The sequence below is a fragment of the Astatotilapia calliptera genome, chromosome 10 (genome assembly GCF_964374335.1).
Source record: "Astatotilapia calliptera chromosome 10, fAstCal68.1, whole genome shotgun sequence".
Classification (NCBI taxonomy): domain Eukaryota; kingdom Metazoa; phylum Chordata; class Actinopteri; order Cichliformes; family Cichlidae; genus Astatotilapia; species Astatotilapia calliptera.
The window spans coordinates 4,714,804-4,730,894 of NC_137431.1; the positions used below are offsets into that span (position 1 = coordinate 4,714,804).

Below are 16,091 nucleotides of genomic sequence, written 5' to 3' on the forward strand. Positions count from 1 at the left end.
CGACTGTTACAGGTGTTACAGGAGTGATACATCTCCTGTTGTCAGACCTGCAGGTATCAGGCTGTTGTTCTCCTTCATCTCATAGTGGACAGAAATTAGTTTTGGAGTGACACAAATAATTTGTGTGGCATCAAATGTGATGCAGAACAGCTGATTGTTCTGTAAATAGTTTGAAATGTTTATTTAAAAAAACACCTTGGCTGCATTTTTAGGTAAACAGCTGCAAAAAACTTTGATGTTTGCAAAACTCAGTTACTTTTTTGAAGAAGTAACTATATAATTAATTGCCCAACATTGGTCATTATATACTGTATTTTGCAGACAGAGAGTTACAGACTCTCTCCCAGACCACAGACTCATAATACAAGTCAGAGCTTTATACAAAACAATAAATAAAAAAAGAAAGTTGTGTTTTCAAAATTGGAGTTCAAGTTATTTTTACTTACAATAGTGTTAACATGCTACACAGGTCATGAACAAGATTTTTTTTACATTTTCATTGTAAGTGGGCTAAAGCAGTTAATTAAAAGTAGTCTAACATAAATGTAAACGCTGTAATTTGATTATTTTAATAAACCATGTAACCTGGATGGATTCGATGCTGGCGTGACCACAGTGCACACGTCTAATGTTGCTCACAGTGGTCCAAGTGTCCGCTCAGGGAGTTTGTGTGTTCGCTCAGACACATGAAAAATTAGAGGGAACATTGCTGATGGGCACCAAACAACTTTAGGGTTTATTTATGAAGCACACTATACCTCCCAATAATATATATCTGATGGATATAATGATCCAATCTAACAATTTGTACATGATTGTATGAATGGAAAAGAATAAAGAATCCCGTGTGTTCAGTTTTCACAGCCACAGCATCAGCACAGCTCCATCTGGGCTTCACTGTTTCTCCATTTGACCATTAAACTATACATCAACCACTACAGATTGCTCAGGCAGTAAAACATTCAGTTTCTTCATTTTTAAAATAAGAGAATAATGTGAACATTACTCATGTGTTTTGCAGTGTTCTGATGTGTGTGCTATCTAATCGAGTTCATGATTGTTAAATGTTGTGCTATTCTGAGTCTTGATCTTTCTGGGCTCTGCCATAGATCTATGCTAACCAGATGTTGACTCATCTGTCTGTAAAGGAACTTGCATACATATAAAATGTTTTAATATAAATGCTTTCTTTCGTTCAAACCTCCGTCTTTCACACATTCACTCAGCAGCAGTTTTTGCTTCTAGTTAGTTAGTTTATTGCCATCTAAAGCATTTTAAAAAGACTTCACATTCTGTTTAACAATACAAGCTTTAAAAAATTTGTCAAATGTAGTATTCAGAATCTGTTCAGAATATTGTACTGGAAGCCTATTTTCATGAGATTTAATAAAAAAAGACTTTTATCGCGTTGTCATACCTGATATTAAAAGCTACAGATCTCAGTGTTGCCAAATCCCACTGTAACCCCAGACTGTACTCATTTTTCTGTTTAGGTGTGAAGTCATCCTCTTCCATGTAGGCAACAGAAAATACTTTACCTGTTGCCTGTTTCTACTTTGAGTACATTTCAGAGTCTGTACTTTTTCACTTTTACTCGAGTAAAAAAAGTATTTCAACTTTTACTACAGTATTTTTTAACACAAGTATCTGTACTTCTGTCTGTATTTTTTATTTTTTTTTATTTTTACCTCGGATCATTCAGTTATAAAACGTGAAACATTTCAGTAAGTTAATATGATATCCCTGTCATCTCCACAAGATGTCAGCAAAATACTCACCACAGTGCATTCCATCTACCAAATTACTTAGACATGATTTTATAGTTTTCTTTGCCAGGAATAAAAGAAAATATATATTTAAACTAGAAGGACAGTCAGGAGGAGGATCGTTTGTGAATAAGCTATTTTAAAGACTGTGATCTCATTTCCCATGCTCCTACTCTCCACCAAGTTTCCTAAAATTTGGCTTGGTGGTTACATATAATCCTACTAACAAACAAGCGAAAAAACATACCACTTCATTGGCTCATGCCTTATCAGAAGAAAAAATCTATTATAAATAGAACATACATGTATTTGTTTTCAGCACAGCAACCCAAATGATACCATGTGATCATTATAAGTGCGAGCACAATTATAGGTGCAACCCTTAAAGAAACAGACGTTTTCTGGTGGGACAGTATTACATGTGGCCCTAAAATAAATAATCAGTACATTTTTATAGCAGCTTGGGCACACAGTGTGCAGCAAGTCATGATAATTTAACTGAGTTCGTGTGAAAGTCCTGTGAAAGCTACAGCTGTTTGTTGACGATTCTTCGTGGGTTGAAGGTGTGTTCATCACTGAGGCGTGATAGCAACATGTTTACGTGGAATAACACAGGAACACGCACTCTTTTATACGTTGTGCATTTATTATCCCCATTTTCAAATAAAATACTTTTATTTGTGTAGTAGTTCATGACTATTTGCACACAAATTCCTCCACCCTTGTTTAGCATATATATATATATATATATATATATATATATGTACCCCGCCTTTCGCCCTATGACAGCTGGGATAGGCTCCAGCGCCCCCCGCGACCCTGAAAAGGATAAGCGGAAGCGAATGGATGGATGGATATATATATATATATATATATATATATATATATATATATATATATATATATATATATATATATATATATATATATATATATATATATATATATATGGAGTTATTCCTCTTCCAGTGCTGTTACAGTATAACCATGGCAACCAGTCTGGACTGTGTGAGCTGTGTTGCTGTAGTACTGCGAGGCCTCTGACAGGACATGTCTCCTTTCTTCCTTTTTTTCTCTTTTTCGCTTGAAGAAGCAGCTGCTCACGCAGGCTAATGAAGATGGTGTGTGCAGGCTTTTGTTGGCTTGTTGCAGTGCGCATGCTGATTTTACACTGCACGCCTGTGAGCAGGCCAGGGCAGCACCTCCTATGTATTGACGTCATACGCAACACTCCTCTCTGCCTGTGACTGCTGAAGCTGCCAGTTTCAGTTCTAGGATATTATTCATTAACATTTTTTCATTTGTATGGTTGTCACCAAATACAAAATGAAAATATTCATGAAGTGCTGGGTTGCAGGAAAAATGTCCAAATAATATCACAGCATCACTGTTTAAAATAAGTGGGAAAACACACAGAGCATGCACAGAACTCTCTCTGGTTGCTAATTTTCTGTGAAACCTTTAATAAGTCTAGTCCTCTCATGTATTGCTCAGAGCTGGATGTTCCTGGCCGAAGTGAAGATCTTGTTTTGATATTTGGAAACTTGAGCATCAGAGTGTGACAGTAACATACAAACTGTTATGTGAGTGCACATGTTCATACTGGCCCAGATGGACCTTTCTGAAAGGTCTAAACCTTGACCACAGAGTCGAAAGTAGGGATTAACTGGATTTAAATCACAGGCTTGGATGAAAAAGGCATCACATTGTTTATTACTGCTGCCAAATATGAGAAAATGCATCCTTTAAGGAAAAACATGAGGTCATTTTAAGTTTCTTTTTCAAATAAACTTTGGCTGGGAGAAGATGGTTTCTGTATCCTGTTCAATTTGACTTCTTATTCTGAAATTTTTCAACATTTTGTAGATGCATTTTGTAGATTATACCCAGTCATGTTACATGGTATTAACTCATCTAGTTACAAAGCTGTTTCTTTTTAGCACCACTTGCTAATGAGCTAATAGTAACAAACAGTAAAATCTCTCAGTTCAAACATTTCATATGTTTTCTATGTTCTAAAGTAAACAGGTTTGGGTTTAACAGATTTGTAAATCTTGTTTTTGTTTGTGTCTTACATAGTATTCCAACTCTTTGGAATGCTATGTAAACCTTTTGGAGATAGGTAAGTTGTGAACCAGGTTTCTTTGAGCTTCCTAGTTTATCTCAGTATTCCTGCCTTCTTGTGTTCAGGCAGACTTACAAACCCAAAAAGATATGTGTACCATAATTTAAACATATGCAGAAATTCTTGTGAAACCCTGAGCTACTCAAAGATAAATTCATATTTTAACAGGCAGATTGTTTCCCCCTAATCTTCCTTTTGGAACAACTCAAAAGGGGACTGAAGATAAATCTGACTTGTATATGTGAGAAAACATGAGAAAACCTAAGAGTGCCACTGGTTTATATTCCAGTATATGAATCATTACCTTGTGTCTATCTCTGCATTTTCCTTTGCATTTCCATCATCATTTAAAAAACAAAGCATGTTTTTAAGTATGGAACGCCAGGACTGCCATAATGAATTAATTAAATACACCATTAAATAATTAATTAAATGTGGCAATAATTAATTAAAATTGGAATTAATTAATTAAATAAATAGTTATGATATATGTAATTAATTAATTATTGACACATTTAATTAATTATTTATGTATTTCACATTTTAATTAATTATTGACACATTTAATTAATTATTGACACATTTAATTAATTATTGACACATTTAATTAATTATTGACACATTTAATTAATTATTTAATGATATATTTATTTATTTCATTTTGGCAGTCCTGACGCCTGGCTCTCATCATGAAATAATTTTATCTGTCAGCCTCACCCATCAAACTCAGGGGGCGGGGTTAACGCTGATCGAGTCAAAACCATTGCTTTGGCCTGGTGGCCATTGTTTCTAGCACACAACAACCGGCATGTGGAAGCTAACAGAACTGAGCTTTGAAAAACCCTGTTTGTGTGTTACCAAATACTGTTTTAATATTTTTTTAGCCGAGAATGTAGTGGTTTAATCTTCATGTGTCTGGTCGGTTTGTCAAGATACAGCCTCTTTGCAAAAGTGTTTCGATGATTTCGGAGATGTCGTCCCAGTCTCACGGCAAAGCGTGGGATAGACCCGCTCGCCTCGCAAGCAATCCCACCGACAAAGCGCAGGCCCCGGTACACAGCTGTAGTAACCCCCGCTGACTTCTTTTACTGAGGTTATATTTATCGGTGTTTTATTTCCTGATGTTCTTATGTGTCCTACGTGTTTCAGTCGCCAATTCTGAATTATAACTAACATTAAAAACATGTTGTGGTGGGGCGTGGTCTGCGGGGCCGTGCGGACGCACCTGCACGGCATCCGCAATCACGCCCGCCGTGTTAAAACACGGGGACTGAGGGGTTGGTGGTGGTGTGGTGTGATGTGAATCAAATAAAGTTGGCTCTGAACGTCGCTCTGTGGTCCCGCCGTGCCTTATTCATGCCACATTGGTGCCGAAACCCAGGAGGCGGCATGGCGGGTACCTACCAGAGCCAGGAAAGGAAAGAGCTGGCCGAGATGGTGGCCGAAATAGCGGCCACCCAGCGGAAGCAGGCGGCGGAGGTGCGTCGCCAACAGGAGGAGCTGCGGCAGGAGAGCGAACGCCACCTGGGGAAGATGGCAGAGCTGGCAGCGCTGCTCTGGGCCTGGGCGCCACCCCCACAAGTGTGTCTCGAGGACAGTGGAGGAGCCGTGTGGGTCACCTCGGCAGCCGGAGGTGGTGGACGAGCCACGCGGGGGTCCGAGCCTGCCGGAGGAGGAGGAGCAGCAGCCGGGTGAAGGGCTGCTCCTGCCGGGAGCGGTGGAGGAGCCGCTCCAATCGGAGGCCGAGGACGAGGCGGGCGAGGGTCTACACCTGCCGGAGGCAGAGGAGTCGCTCCACCCGGAGGGGGGCGAGGGGCGGTGCCTGCTGGGGGCGGAGGCGCAGTGCGGGGAGCCGCTCCAAACGGGAGTGGCGGAGGCGGTGGCGGAGCAGCTGTGCGGGGAGACGGAGGTCCCTGCTCCAGGGCAGCCTGTGCAGCCGGAGTTGGAGGCAGAGGAGCGGGACAGCCCCGCTAGGCCGGGGATCGGCGGGCTGGCTAGTCCAGCCTCGCTGCCACCAGTCGATTCTGCGCGCCTGGCGTCTGCCCAGCCGCCTGTGTGCAGGAGCACACGGCCATGCCGGTGGGGCCGTGTCCGCTTGCTACGCGGCCGACCTCCGGACCAGCTTCGCCGTTGCCGCTGGATGCGCGGGCGGCCACCAGAACGGACGCTTCCCCGTCGCTTGGTCGGGGGCTGGGGCGCCGATGTGTAGGGGCCGAGTCTCGCCCCAGGTCGCGGGGGGGAGTAGGTTTGGCCGGATCACTCCCCGGCCTCAATCGGGCGATGGGGGTATGTGGTGGGGCGTGGTCTGCGGGGCCGTGCGGACGCACCTGCACGGCATCCGCAATCACGCCCGCCGTGTTAAAACACGGGGACTCAGGGGTTGGTGGTGGTGTGGTGTGATGTGAATCAAATAAAGTTGGCTCTGAACGTCGCTCTGTGGTCCCGCCGTGCCTTATTCATGCCACAATGTTTAAGGAGGAGAGAGAGCAAATCTGTTTAACATCTGATCTTTGGGTTTTTGTTCAGTAATCAGCGTGACCTGTGTATAAACACATAAAAGAGATAACGTTGGTGTTTCCGTCATGTAGTAACTGCTGGCTTTAACTGTACAAAGGTTGTTCGACACTATGAAACACATACAGACTTCATGATGTTCGGCTAATATTTTTATTGTGAATATTAATCATGCTGACCTCGCTCTGTACACCACGCAGCGAGGTCAGCATATCCACGATATCCTCAGCTCCATGAGTTTCCCAGCTGACTATCTAACTGCCAACTATTCCAGAGACGTGAAAATATACAGCATAAAGAAAAGTGTAAGAGACTCAGCAGCAGATTAGAATTACAGTTATACATTTAATAAATCACCAAATGAATCCAAGAAACGAGCAAACCTGTTCCGACAATTTGAATTTGTATTCCCTCAGCTGCAGACTCGCTGCTGTTTAAATGTTTGAAAAGGAAGATTAGATATAAACAAACGTCAAACATAGACTCAGTCTGCCTTCACATTTGATATGAGGCCAGCACGTATAGTGGCCTCAGCAGGCTATTACTGAAATACACGTGCTATATCATAAACTATGATATAAACAGGGAGGTCCTATTAACATGTTTAGTTTTAAAGGACACCTTCCTGCCTTTAGTCTCATTCATGAGCAGTATTCGTTTTCTTCTAACATCCAGAAGTCTGCACAATGTGTTTCATAGTTTGTAACAAGCCTTTGACAGGTAAACATAACATGACCGAAAAAGCAAAAAAAAAAAAGAGAGAGAGAGAGAGAGTGTTGATATAAGAAGAGAAAATTCTCTCAATTATGGAGACAGACAAATGGTTCATTTATGTTTGATGTGTGTTTATTCCTCCCTAAATATCGTCGGTGAAGTTCGCCATGCACGTCAGATTTTCCTGCGCATTTTTATACCTCTGCCAACAGAGAGAGAAAAAAAATCACATTCTAACAGACAGCTGGTGCTTAGAATACAGTTGAATAACTATTAAAAAACAGATGATATTTAGATGATAGTTCAGTCTAACACATGTGCCAGTGAACCATTAAACGTCTGTGAAACTATGCAGTTATGAAACGTAACTTTAACCTCAGCCAAACCGATTTGCTCAGTTGTAAATAAAACAGCGAAGTAAACGTGACCCGACAGACAGAACCTGAGTGAATGAAGTCCAGCGTTTAACCACTGAGAGCTAAAACTCAGCTGAGGTTTGAAAGCTGTGTGCTGGTGATTGGACATCAGCCGCTGATGAAGCTGTTCGCCTATAAAGTGCTCTGTAAGGAAACGAGCTCCAGCAGCTCTGCGCTCGGGGAAAACACTATATTTACTTATCTTGTGCAGAAAAATGCGCTGACATTGCTTTATATCGAGCACCGGCTGCCCAGTTAAACTGTGACTATCACCAGGTAACGTAGGCGTGTTTCTTGAATTAGCAGCAGGTGTTAAACAGCTGACAGATGAGGAGGAGGATGCATGCAGGTAAACTGAGGGTCTGCTGAGCTGATCGCTGGTTTCGTGAGAAAAATGTCAGCTCGTTCTTTATGTTACAGAAGCACAGAGACACAAGACCAGGCGGAAAGAGACGATCGTTCGGTGAAAATGAGAATCTGCGAATGCAACATGTGGAACACGGAGAGTGGAATATGTAAACAAACCGGTTAATGTACCCCCTCGGTGCGCTCTGCATGCTAACTGTTAGCAGAGCTAGTGAAATCTCTGAAAACATCTGAGCACTTTTGCAAGCATGTTCTATGTTGACAACCTGACCAGACATACGGCGCGACATTCGCGGCTAAAAGACTGTTAAAAGTGTAGCTGGTGACAGAAAAACGGGGTATTTTAAAACTACACCACCACCATTGCTGCCTGTGATTTGATCTGCATTCTGGGATAACTGGCTGCCCCAAGTCTACACAAGCAATCGATTATCTAGGATCGACCTGTTTTGACTTACTTTGCACGGCAACCAATCAAATGTTAGAGAAGCTGCATGGGCAGCGTTAACCCCGCCCCCTGAGTTTGATGGGTGAGGCTGACAGATAAAATTATTTCATGACGAGAGCCAGGCGCCGGGACTGCCAAAATGAAATAAATAAATATATCATTAAATAATTAATTAAATGTGTCAATAATTAATTAAATGTGTCAATAATTAATTAAAATGTGAAATACATAAATAATTAATTAAATGTGTCAATAATTAATTAATTAAATGTGTCAATAATTAATTAAAATGTGAAATACATAAATAATTAATTAAATGTGTCAATAATTAATTAATTACATGTGTCATAACTATTTATTTAATTAATTAATTCCAATTTTAATTAATTATTGACACATTTAATTAATTATTTAATGGTGTATTTAATTAATTCATTATGGCAGTCCTGGCGTTCCATATTTAAGATGTTTTTCGTATATATGTATATATCTATAAATTAATTTTAAGCTATATTTTCCTCTCTGTGTGTTCAGGTCTATGGCAGAATGTCAAAGCAGACAACAAAAGAAAAGATGCTCACACTGTGTGTACACAGTGGGCTACCTCGCTACAAGCATCATCTCCTACCAAAGCCCCTTGCCTCCCCTCCTTCCTACTTCATGAATATTAGGGAATTAATGCTGGCAGGCAGGGAGAGCAGGAAGGGGCTGGGACAAAGAGAGAAAGAGAGGTTAGTGAGGGAAGCAAGCGTGGGGAAAGGGAGGGTGAGGAGAGCTGATATCGTCACAGGACCTGGCAGTGCGCAGGCTCTGAATGAGCTGGGTTGGCTGCCTATTGATTGGAAAACAACGGGCTGTAGGAGGACAGATAAGGGTGTCTGTGGGCTAACGGGTGAGGGTAGGGATACAGACCAAAGCTCACACTACACTTCACCTCCCTGAATTCTCCTCTCGCTCTGTTTTTTCACCCTGGAATGAATGCGACTGCTGCTGCTCATCTCTGGGTTTTGCTGTGAAGGGAGGTGCCTGTTCTTCTTCTCTGAGAAGATCCTGCCTACACACCACGCCAGGACAAAAACGGCTCCTCTAACCACAGGTAATCTGTCTTCTTGTCTGCACTCTAATCCCGATGTCTGTTCTTCCAGTCCTTCCCGTTATTCCGGACCCTCGTTTGCATCTTGCTACCATCTTTGCCTTGTAACCATGGTTTCCTCTCTTCTCTCCCTCCCCCATTACCTCTTTTTTTCCCCTTCCTCTGATGAGCTGATGACATGCACTTGCTTGATTTCCATTTCTGTCATGGCAGTAAATATTGATTTAAAAAGGAATCCTTTTCAGTTTATGTGGGACAAAATCACATTGATATGACTTTTTTATAAGCTTAAAACAATGATTGCTGTAAAAGATGTGACATTTTATTCTATATTCTTAATACACCACAGCCTATTATTTTTAAAAGCACTTAACAAGGCATCATTTGAAAATGCTCAAATGAATTGAGCAAAAGAATGAGGATAAAAGAATTCTTTAGAAAAAAAGAGCAAGGGAGCTGCTCTTTGATTTGTCTGATTCAGCAGTTGCTACTCAAAAATAGAATTAGAGATTTGGTTCCATTGCATTAAATGACCTCTGATGAGTTCAGGCAGTTGGCACTTCCATGCACACCTGAGACCACTACCACTCTCTGTGAAGGTCACATACAAAAAAAGCTGACACACAGATACAGGTACCTGCACATCTCTAACAGCTCCATCTCTATACTGTCACCATTTTTAAGGATGCTGTAAACTCCCACCTTTCCTGTGCCATGGCAAAATATTCCACATCCAGCTTAAACTGACCCAGCAGTAAGCAGAAAGGCTACTGCATGATGGGACGAGTGTTCTTAAGAAATTTAATTTGCAATTTTTGTTCTTAGCCTGCCAGATTTTCAAGCAGCAGTTCATCAATTCCTCCTACAAAGAGTCCCCACAGCGAGGTTTGAGTCAGCCACTAATTTCCATGTCTGTGCTCCTTATTTGGGAGACCAGATCCACCTAATTTGGCCTATTGACAGACACAAGTTGTCAGTCACCATTACATGTGTATGTGTTTGTCTTCTACTGCAGTGTGGACTGAAACAAGAGTTAAGACCATTAATGGGAGATCACTAACAAACAAAGTAAGCGAGCTACACAGTGAGGAGAGTAAGAAAGTAAGGGAGAGATTCTGAAAGACGATATCCGGCTGCAGCACTTTGCTGAGTGCAGCGATGAGAAGGAAGAGGCTCGAACAAGCTTGTTTTTAAATGGACTTCTCTGTACTTACCCATTTACGCCAGGCCACAGTCCAGCAAAGCACAAAGGAGCTAAATTAGTCCTCACTGCTGTCTGACACTGCGTCAGGCAGCCTGAGCAAAGCACAACTTGTCAGAAAAGATGTACTCCAGCACTGACTGTCAGCACCCTTCACTCTCTCTGGTTTTATTAAATTAAATCACATACACATACTATTTTTAATTAACATTTATCAGTGTATACTGGTTTTACTCTTCAGTTAACTTAACTGAAGTATGATATTTATTTATATATTTTTACTACGAACTGTGTAAACAGTAACAGTAATTCACCAATTTAAATAGATAAATTCTATTAATCTTTTCCACATTTTGGTATCAAGTTTGACACTAGGCACCAACTCTGGAACATAAGCTAAACCACAAACTAATGGAATAAACTTTTGAATATAAGAATCTGAGAACTAATTTCTCAAAGGGAACATTTAACATACCTCATCCTGTAAGTTTTCTCTGTTCTTCTGAAGCTAAGCTTAATTTCACAGGAAAAAATGAAACATACCAAGGTAAATACCGTATTTTTCGGACTTTAAGGCACACGGAATTATAACAAAACGTGACTGAAATCTGCTTCGTAAGCATGTCTCTTAACAGGTGCCATTTTGGGGTCCTTATACAGATACCACAATATTATGTTCTCGCACAGTACGTATTACTCTGCGAGGCTGACTACCGTAGCCGTAATGCTCCGACAATCCATCAAGCGGTGCAGCTTCGTAGCTTACCAAAGTCGTACTAAAACATTTTGACATATTTTTCCATGCCGTGTACCACATAAAATCGGTTCGAGGTCAGTAAGCACAACCAGAATTAATACATGAGGCACCCTGTCGAATTTTGAGAAAATTAAAGAATTTTAAGTGCGCCTTATAGTCTGAAAAATACGGTACTATAATAAAACAATCAACACAAAAAAGCTGCAATTTGAAACTCTAATGGTCACTTGTGTTTTAGTAAAATTTTACCAATAAATTTGTTTATTTTCTAAAACATTTTGAAATACTGCTCTGAAGTCTGAAGTAAAAGCGTTATGATAGTGTTAAAAAATGATCCTTACCTATATGTTTGTACCACTACTGGAACATGAGTCAGTCCATCTGAATGAGAAGAACGTCTTCAGGTAACATTTATTGTGAACAAACGATACATTGATAGTTAATTAGTTTAGTTAATTAACAGAAAATGAAATGTATCAATATTATATGGATCCTTATATTGTATGTCTATAGTAGCAGTATAGTATGTGTTTATTTGGGGTGCAACGATACACAAAATTCACGGTTCGGTTCGATTCAATACTTTGGTGTCACAGTTCGATATTTTTTCGATACAAAAAAATGTTCATGCCTTTTTAATTTGTCATTTATTAAAATTATAAATATATATTTTAACTCAAAAGTACAGTTTTTAAATTTCATGTTGCTGAAACAACAAAATAATAAAAAAAATTAATCTATCTGATCGAGAAATCACTCTTTGGAAAAGAGAGTTTATTACAGAGAAATGTCTCTTTCCAAAATAAAAGCTATACTATACGCTTCTTCTGGGCTATACTCTCAGCAGCATATTAAACACATCAGGTCCCCATAAGGAGAATCATGTGCTAACGGCTGTCTAAATGACTCGGGTAAAGTTTGTAGCATGCATGCTTGTTGTTTTTGTCTGCTTCCACTTGTCTTTGCACTAGGATGATGTCGGTGTAAATGTGCAGTCATATTCGTTGTGTTCCCACTAGTGCTGTCAGCGTTAATCTCGTTAAAATGACATTAACGCCATAACGCGGCAAATCTCCGTTAACGAGTTAACTCGGATCGTCCGTTGCGTGGGGCTGGATGGTGTCAACAGGTTAACAAGCTAACTGCGCTAGCGTACTAGTTCCCACCAATTGAGCATTGCGTGGCACATCCGACATACAGTTTGACTTTTGTCCATGACGCGCTTACCATCAGGGTTATGCTTCACATGAAAACCAAAATAGTTCCAAAGGCCAGATCTGAATGAGGGTGGGGGAGGTTCAGTTTGCCATGTTGCAACGAGCTTAGCTTCTGTCTTGCTAGCTTGCGCTTCGCTCAGTGGATCTGCGCTCGACAGTGCAGCCTAGGCGGAGTAGTCGAACGCAGATCCACTGAGCGCTCAACACAGACAGCATCATCAGAAGAAAAGTTGATCGAATAAATAAAACATTTTGTATTGTTCGATAAATATGCATACCGAACCGAAAGCACTGTATCGAATGGTTCAATATCGATACGAGTATTGTTGCACCCCTAGTGTTTATGTATGCTATCTCAACCTGATTGGTTAGGTTTAGGTAATAAAAAGCATGGTTATGTCCAGGAAAGGTTGTGGTGTGGGTTAAAATTGCTCTTAAACAACCATTAAAAAATAATAATCAGCTGAAATGTATGGAATCAAAGGTTTGGGTTTGTTTTTTTAATTCAAATAATTAATCATTAAGGAAAATGTGCTTGGTATAAACTGAATAGACACCAATGATTTGGCCAGATTCCATTAAATATTTTACAGTTCAATTATGTAATAAAACTGCATGGAAAATGTTCATGTAATCCAAAATTATTTTTTCAGTATTTTTTCAGTGTATATCAAGCAAAGCTTTGACCAACACAAAAATAGCACGATTATAATATACAATGTACTTTGTCAAATGGTTCTATAATTTCATGTCCCAGAATATTGAAGCGCTCATCAGTTAAATCATTGTTGGTGTACTTAATTAACTGGTTTACCAGTAAAGCAAACTGGTTCGGTCCCCCCTGGGACCTGGTCCCCTTCTGGCACACCTACCTCTATCTCCTCTTTGTCTAGACGTGCTGGTGTCATTCCACATGAGGACAGAGAGGCATGATTTATGCTAGACCAGATAAATCCTTCTGGGACACTGGTTAATAAAGCAGATGGGGACAGATGGAAATCATGAAAAACCTTTGTGCTGTGACTGACCAGGTCTTTTCTTTAAACACATTTGTGGCCTTGGCTTATTAAGCAACATATGCTCAAACTTAAAATGTCTTGAATTTAAAAGCCCTTCAAAATTCAGCAAAATCAGTTCATTAAATGCTGCATGACTCTGTTTCCTGCAGGACTCAGACATTAACTTGATAGGGGACACTATGGAAGCCCCTCTTGTGTGCTTAGATGAGGAGTTTGAGGACCTCCGGCCCTGTAGGATGGATGAGATGGACCAAAGCCTCATCAACGACTCCTACTCCACCACCACCACCGTCCCCCTGGCCTCCATCACCCGTGAGGAGTTCTCTGAACTGGAAAACTTCTCTGAGATGATGAGCTTCAAGTCAATGGAGGACCTGGTAAATGAGTTTGACGAGAAGCTCAATGTGTGCTTCCACAATTACAACACCAAGACGGAGGGCCTGGCGCCCATACGCAACCAGTCACACAATCAGGAGGACGAGGAGCGACTGCAAGATGAAGAGTAAGTGACACAATATCTGAAGCAAGGTTTACTTATTGGAATCTTTCAGTCTTTAGTCATCTGTTACTGTGTATTTCCAAACAGCTGTGGTAATAAAGGATGTGACACTGTTCAGTGTGTAAACTATAACGAACCCAGAACAATTTGAGCTTAACTTGAGGCACCAATTCTAAACCCAGCTAAAATCCCTTTAAAAACAGAAAAAAAATAAAGTCAGTTTCTGTTACTGCAGATACAGTCTACAAGGGTTTGTTTTATTTGGAATTATCGTAAAAAAAAATAATGTTTGAGTGAAAAAGTTATTAATCTATATTCTGTCTTTAAATTTTCTGTCCCTTGGTGAACCTGCAGGATCTCTGCTACAGTTATGTTGACATAGAAAGTATATGAAAGAACATTTTTAGAAACATGCCTAGTCCCCTAAAGAAATACAGGAGGTAGAATATCAACAGACATAAAAAAAAGAACAGCCTTTCATGTTAATCAGTTAGCAATATGCTCATTATGCTTCCATTTACAACACACACACTGGAGGCTGAAACGACTTGGCAGCCTGGAACAAAAGCCAAAACATTTCCACACACAGACCACAACATCCCCAAACATGCAGTCAATCAGCACTGTGACCCCACCCTCCCCACCTCCACCATGTCAGGCTGCATGCTGAATTATTCAGCGTGCAGCGTCGTACGCCTCAGTTGGCTTTGGCTCTGTCCCAGTCTCTGCCTCTCCTCTGACTGCCAGAGCCTCCTCCTCTTGCTAGCAGCTTCTGAGGCGTTCTCTGAATCATGCTAAATATAGCTTGACTGTAGGTGTGACAGCAGAGTTTTTTGGAAAGGATTATATGACTTTGAGCAATGATTAATTTCTGGTGAGAAAGGTGAGCTTTTATTGGTTAATAAAGCTCTGAGTGAGTACAGAGCAGAGTGAAAGGCAGTGGGTGGATTGATACACTAGTGTCATAAATAAGGAAACCATAAGAAATACATTTCAATCAGACATACATGAGTGTTCCATGTTCCTCAGAAGAGTTTGTCCCATGAAGAGGTGGTACTGGTGTTAATGAAACTGGAAGGTTTGCGTTTTGTTATGTCACACAGGAGCAAACAGGAGAAGCTGACACACCAACAAAACTAATCACCAGTCTAAATCTGCAGCTTGGTTGAAAACCCTATGTGGCACATTTTGGAGTAATCCCTGCAGTCCCTGATCTGAAACTCAGCTTTGAGTGAATCTGTCAAGCTGATGGAGAGCTAGAAATTTAAACAGAATGATTCCTGTTGTGTGGCTGCAGGCCAGGAAACACAGCAGGACAGCGTTGGAACATGGACCTCCACTCCCTGTAGGCCAGATGACCAACCATGTGTTATAAACACAGAACGTGCTCTTCATGTGCTGCTCTGGTTTCTGATGTGGTTGTGACTGGTTACGTTGGCTTTACTGCATTTCAATTCTTCAGTTTTATTTATAGGAAAAAGCATCACATAAGAAGACTGGTACCACTTGAAGTGTTATATAAAGCTACAGCCACCAGTCAGCTAGCTAGACTCAGTGTGTAACCAGGCTGAAATAGTAAAAAATGTTCTTACTAGCACTGCCCTTGGCACATACTCATCTGTGATATTAGTGCAGTACTAAATGCAGTAATCCCATCTGGATTTGAAAGCATGTGCGACTAGCTCAAGGCTGTTAAAGAAAGGAAAGATTAGATAAAAATCTTATATAGAATAAGATACTGTATCCTGTAACAATATATTAGAATAGAATAGAATAGAATAGAATTATCCTTTAATTGTCCCACAAGGGGAAATTTGGTTGTAACAGCAGCCAGAAAGACACATATATAACAAACAGTACACAGGACACAGAACAGAAATATACACATTTTTTCTTACACATTTACATTAAGGACAATAGTTACTATAAACAGAGTACTGTACAGTTATTAAATTA

General features: G+C 40.5%; 1 protein-coding gene across 1 annotated transcript in view; it reads left to right on the forward strand.

The window, feature by feature from the left end:
• The window catches only part of cfap58 (cilia and flagella associated protein 58), a 33,451-nt gene extending 19,313 nt beyond the window's left edge, over positions 1-14,138 (forward strand). The window contains exons 19-20 of the mRNA XM_026181816.2: positions 8,884-9,445; positions 13,786-14,138. Of these exons, the coding sequence (XP_026037601.2) occupies positions 8,884-9,291 (408 nt within the window). The 3' untranslated portion in view covers positions 9,292-9,445; positions 13,786-14,138. The remainder of the gene's footprint in view (positions 1-8,883; positions 9,446-13,785) is intronic.
• Positions 14,139-16,091: the final 1,953 nt, after the last annotated feature.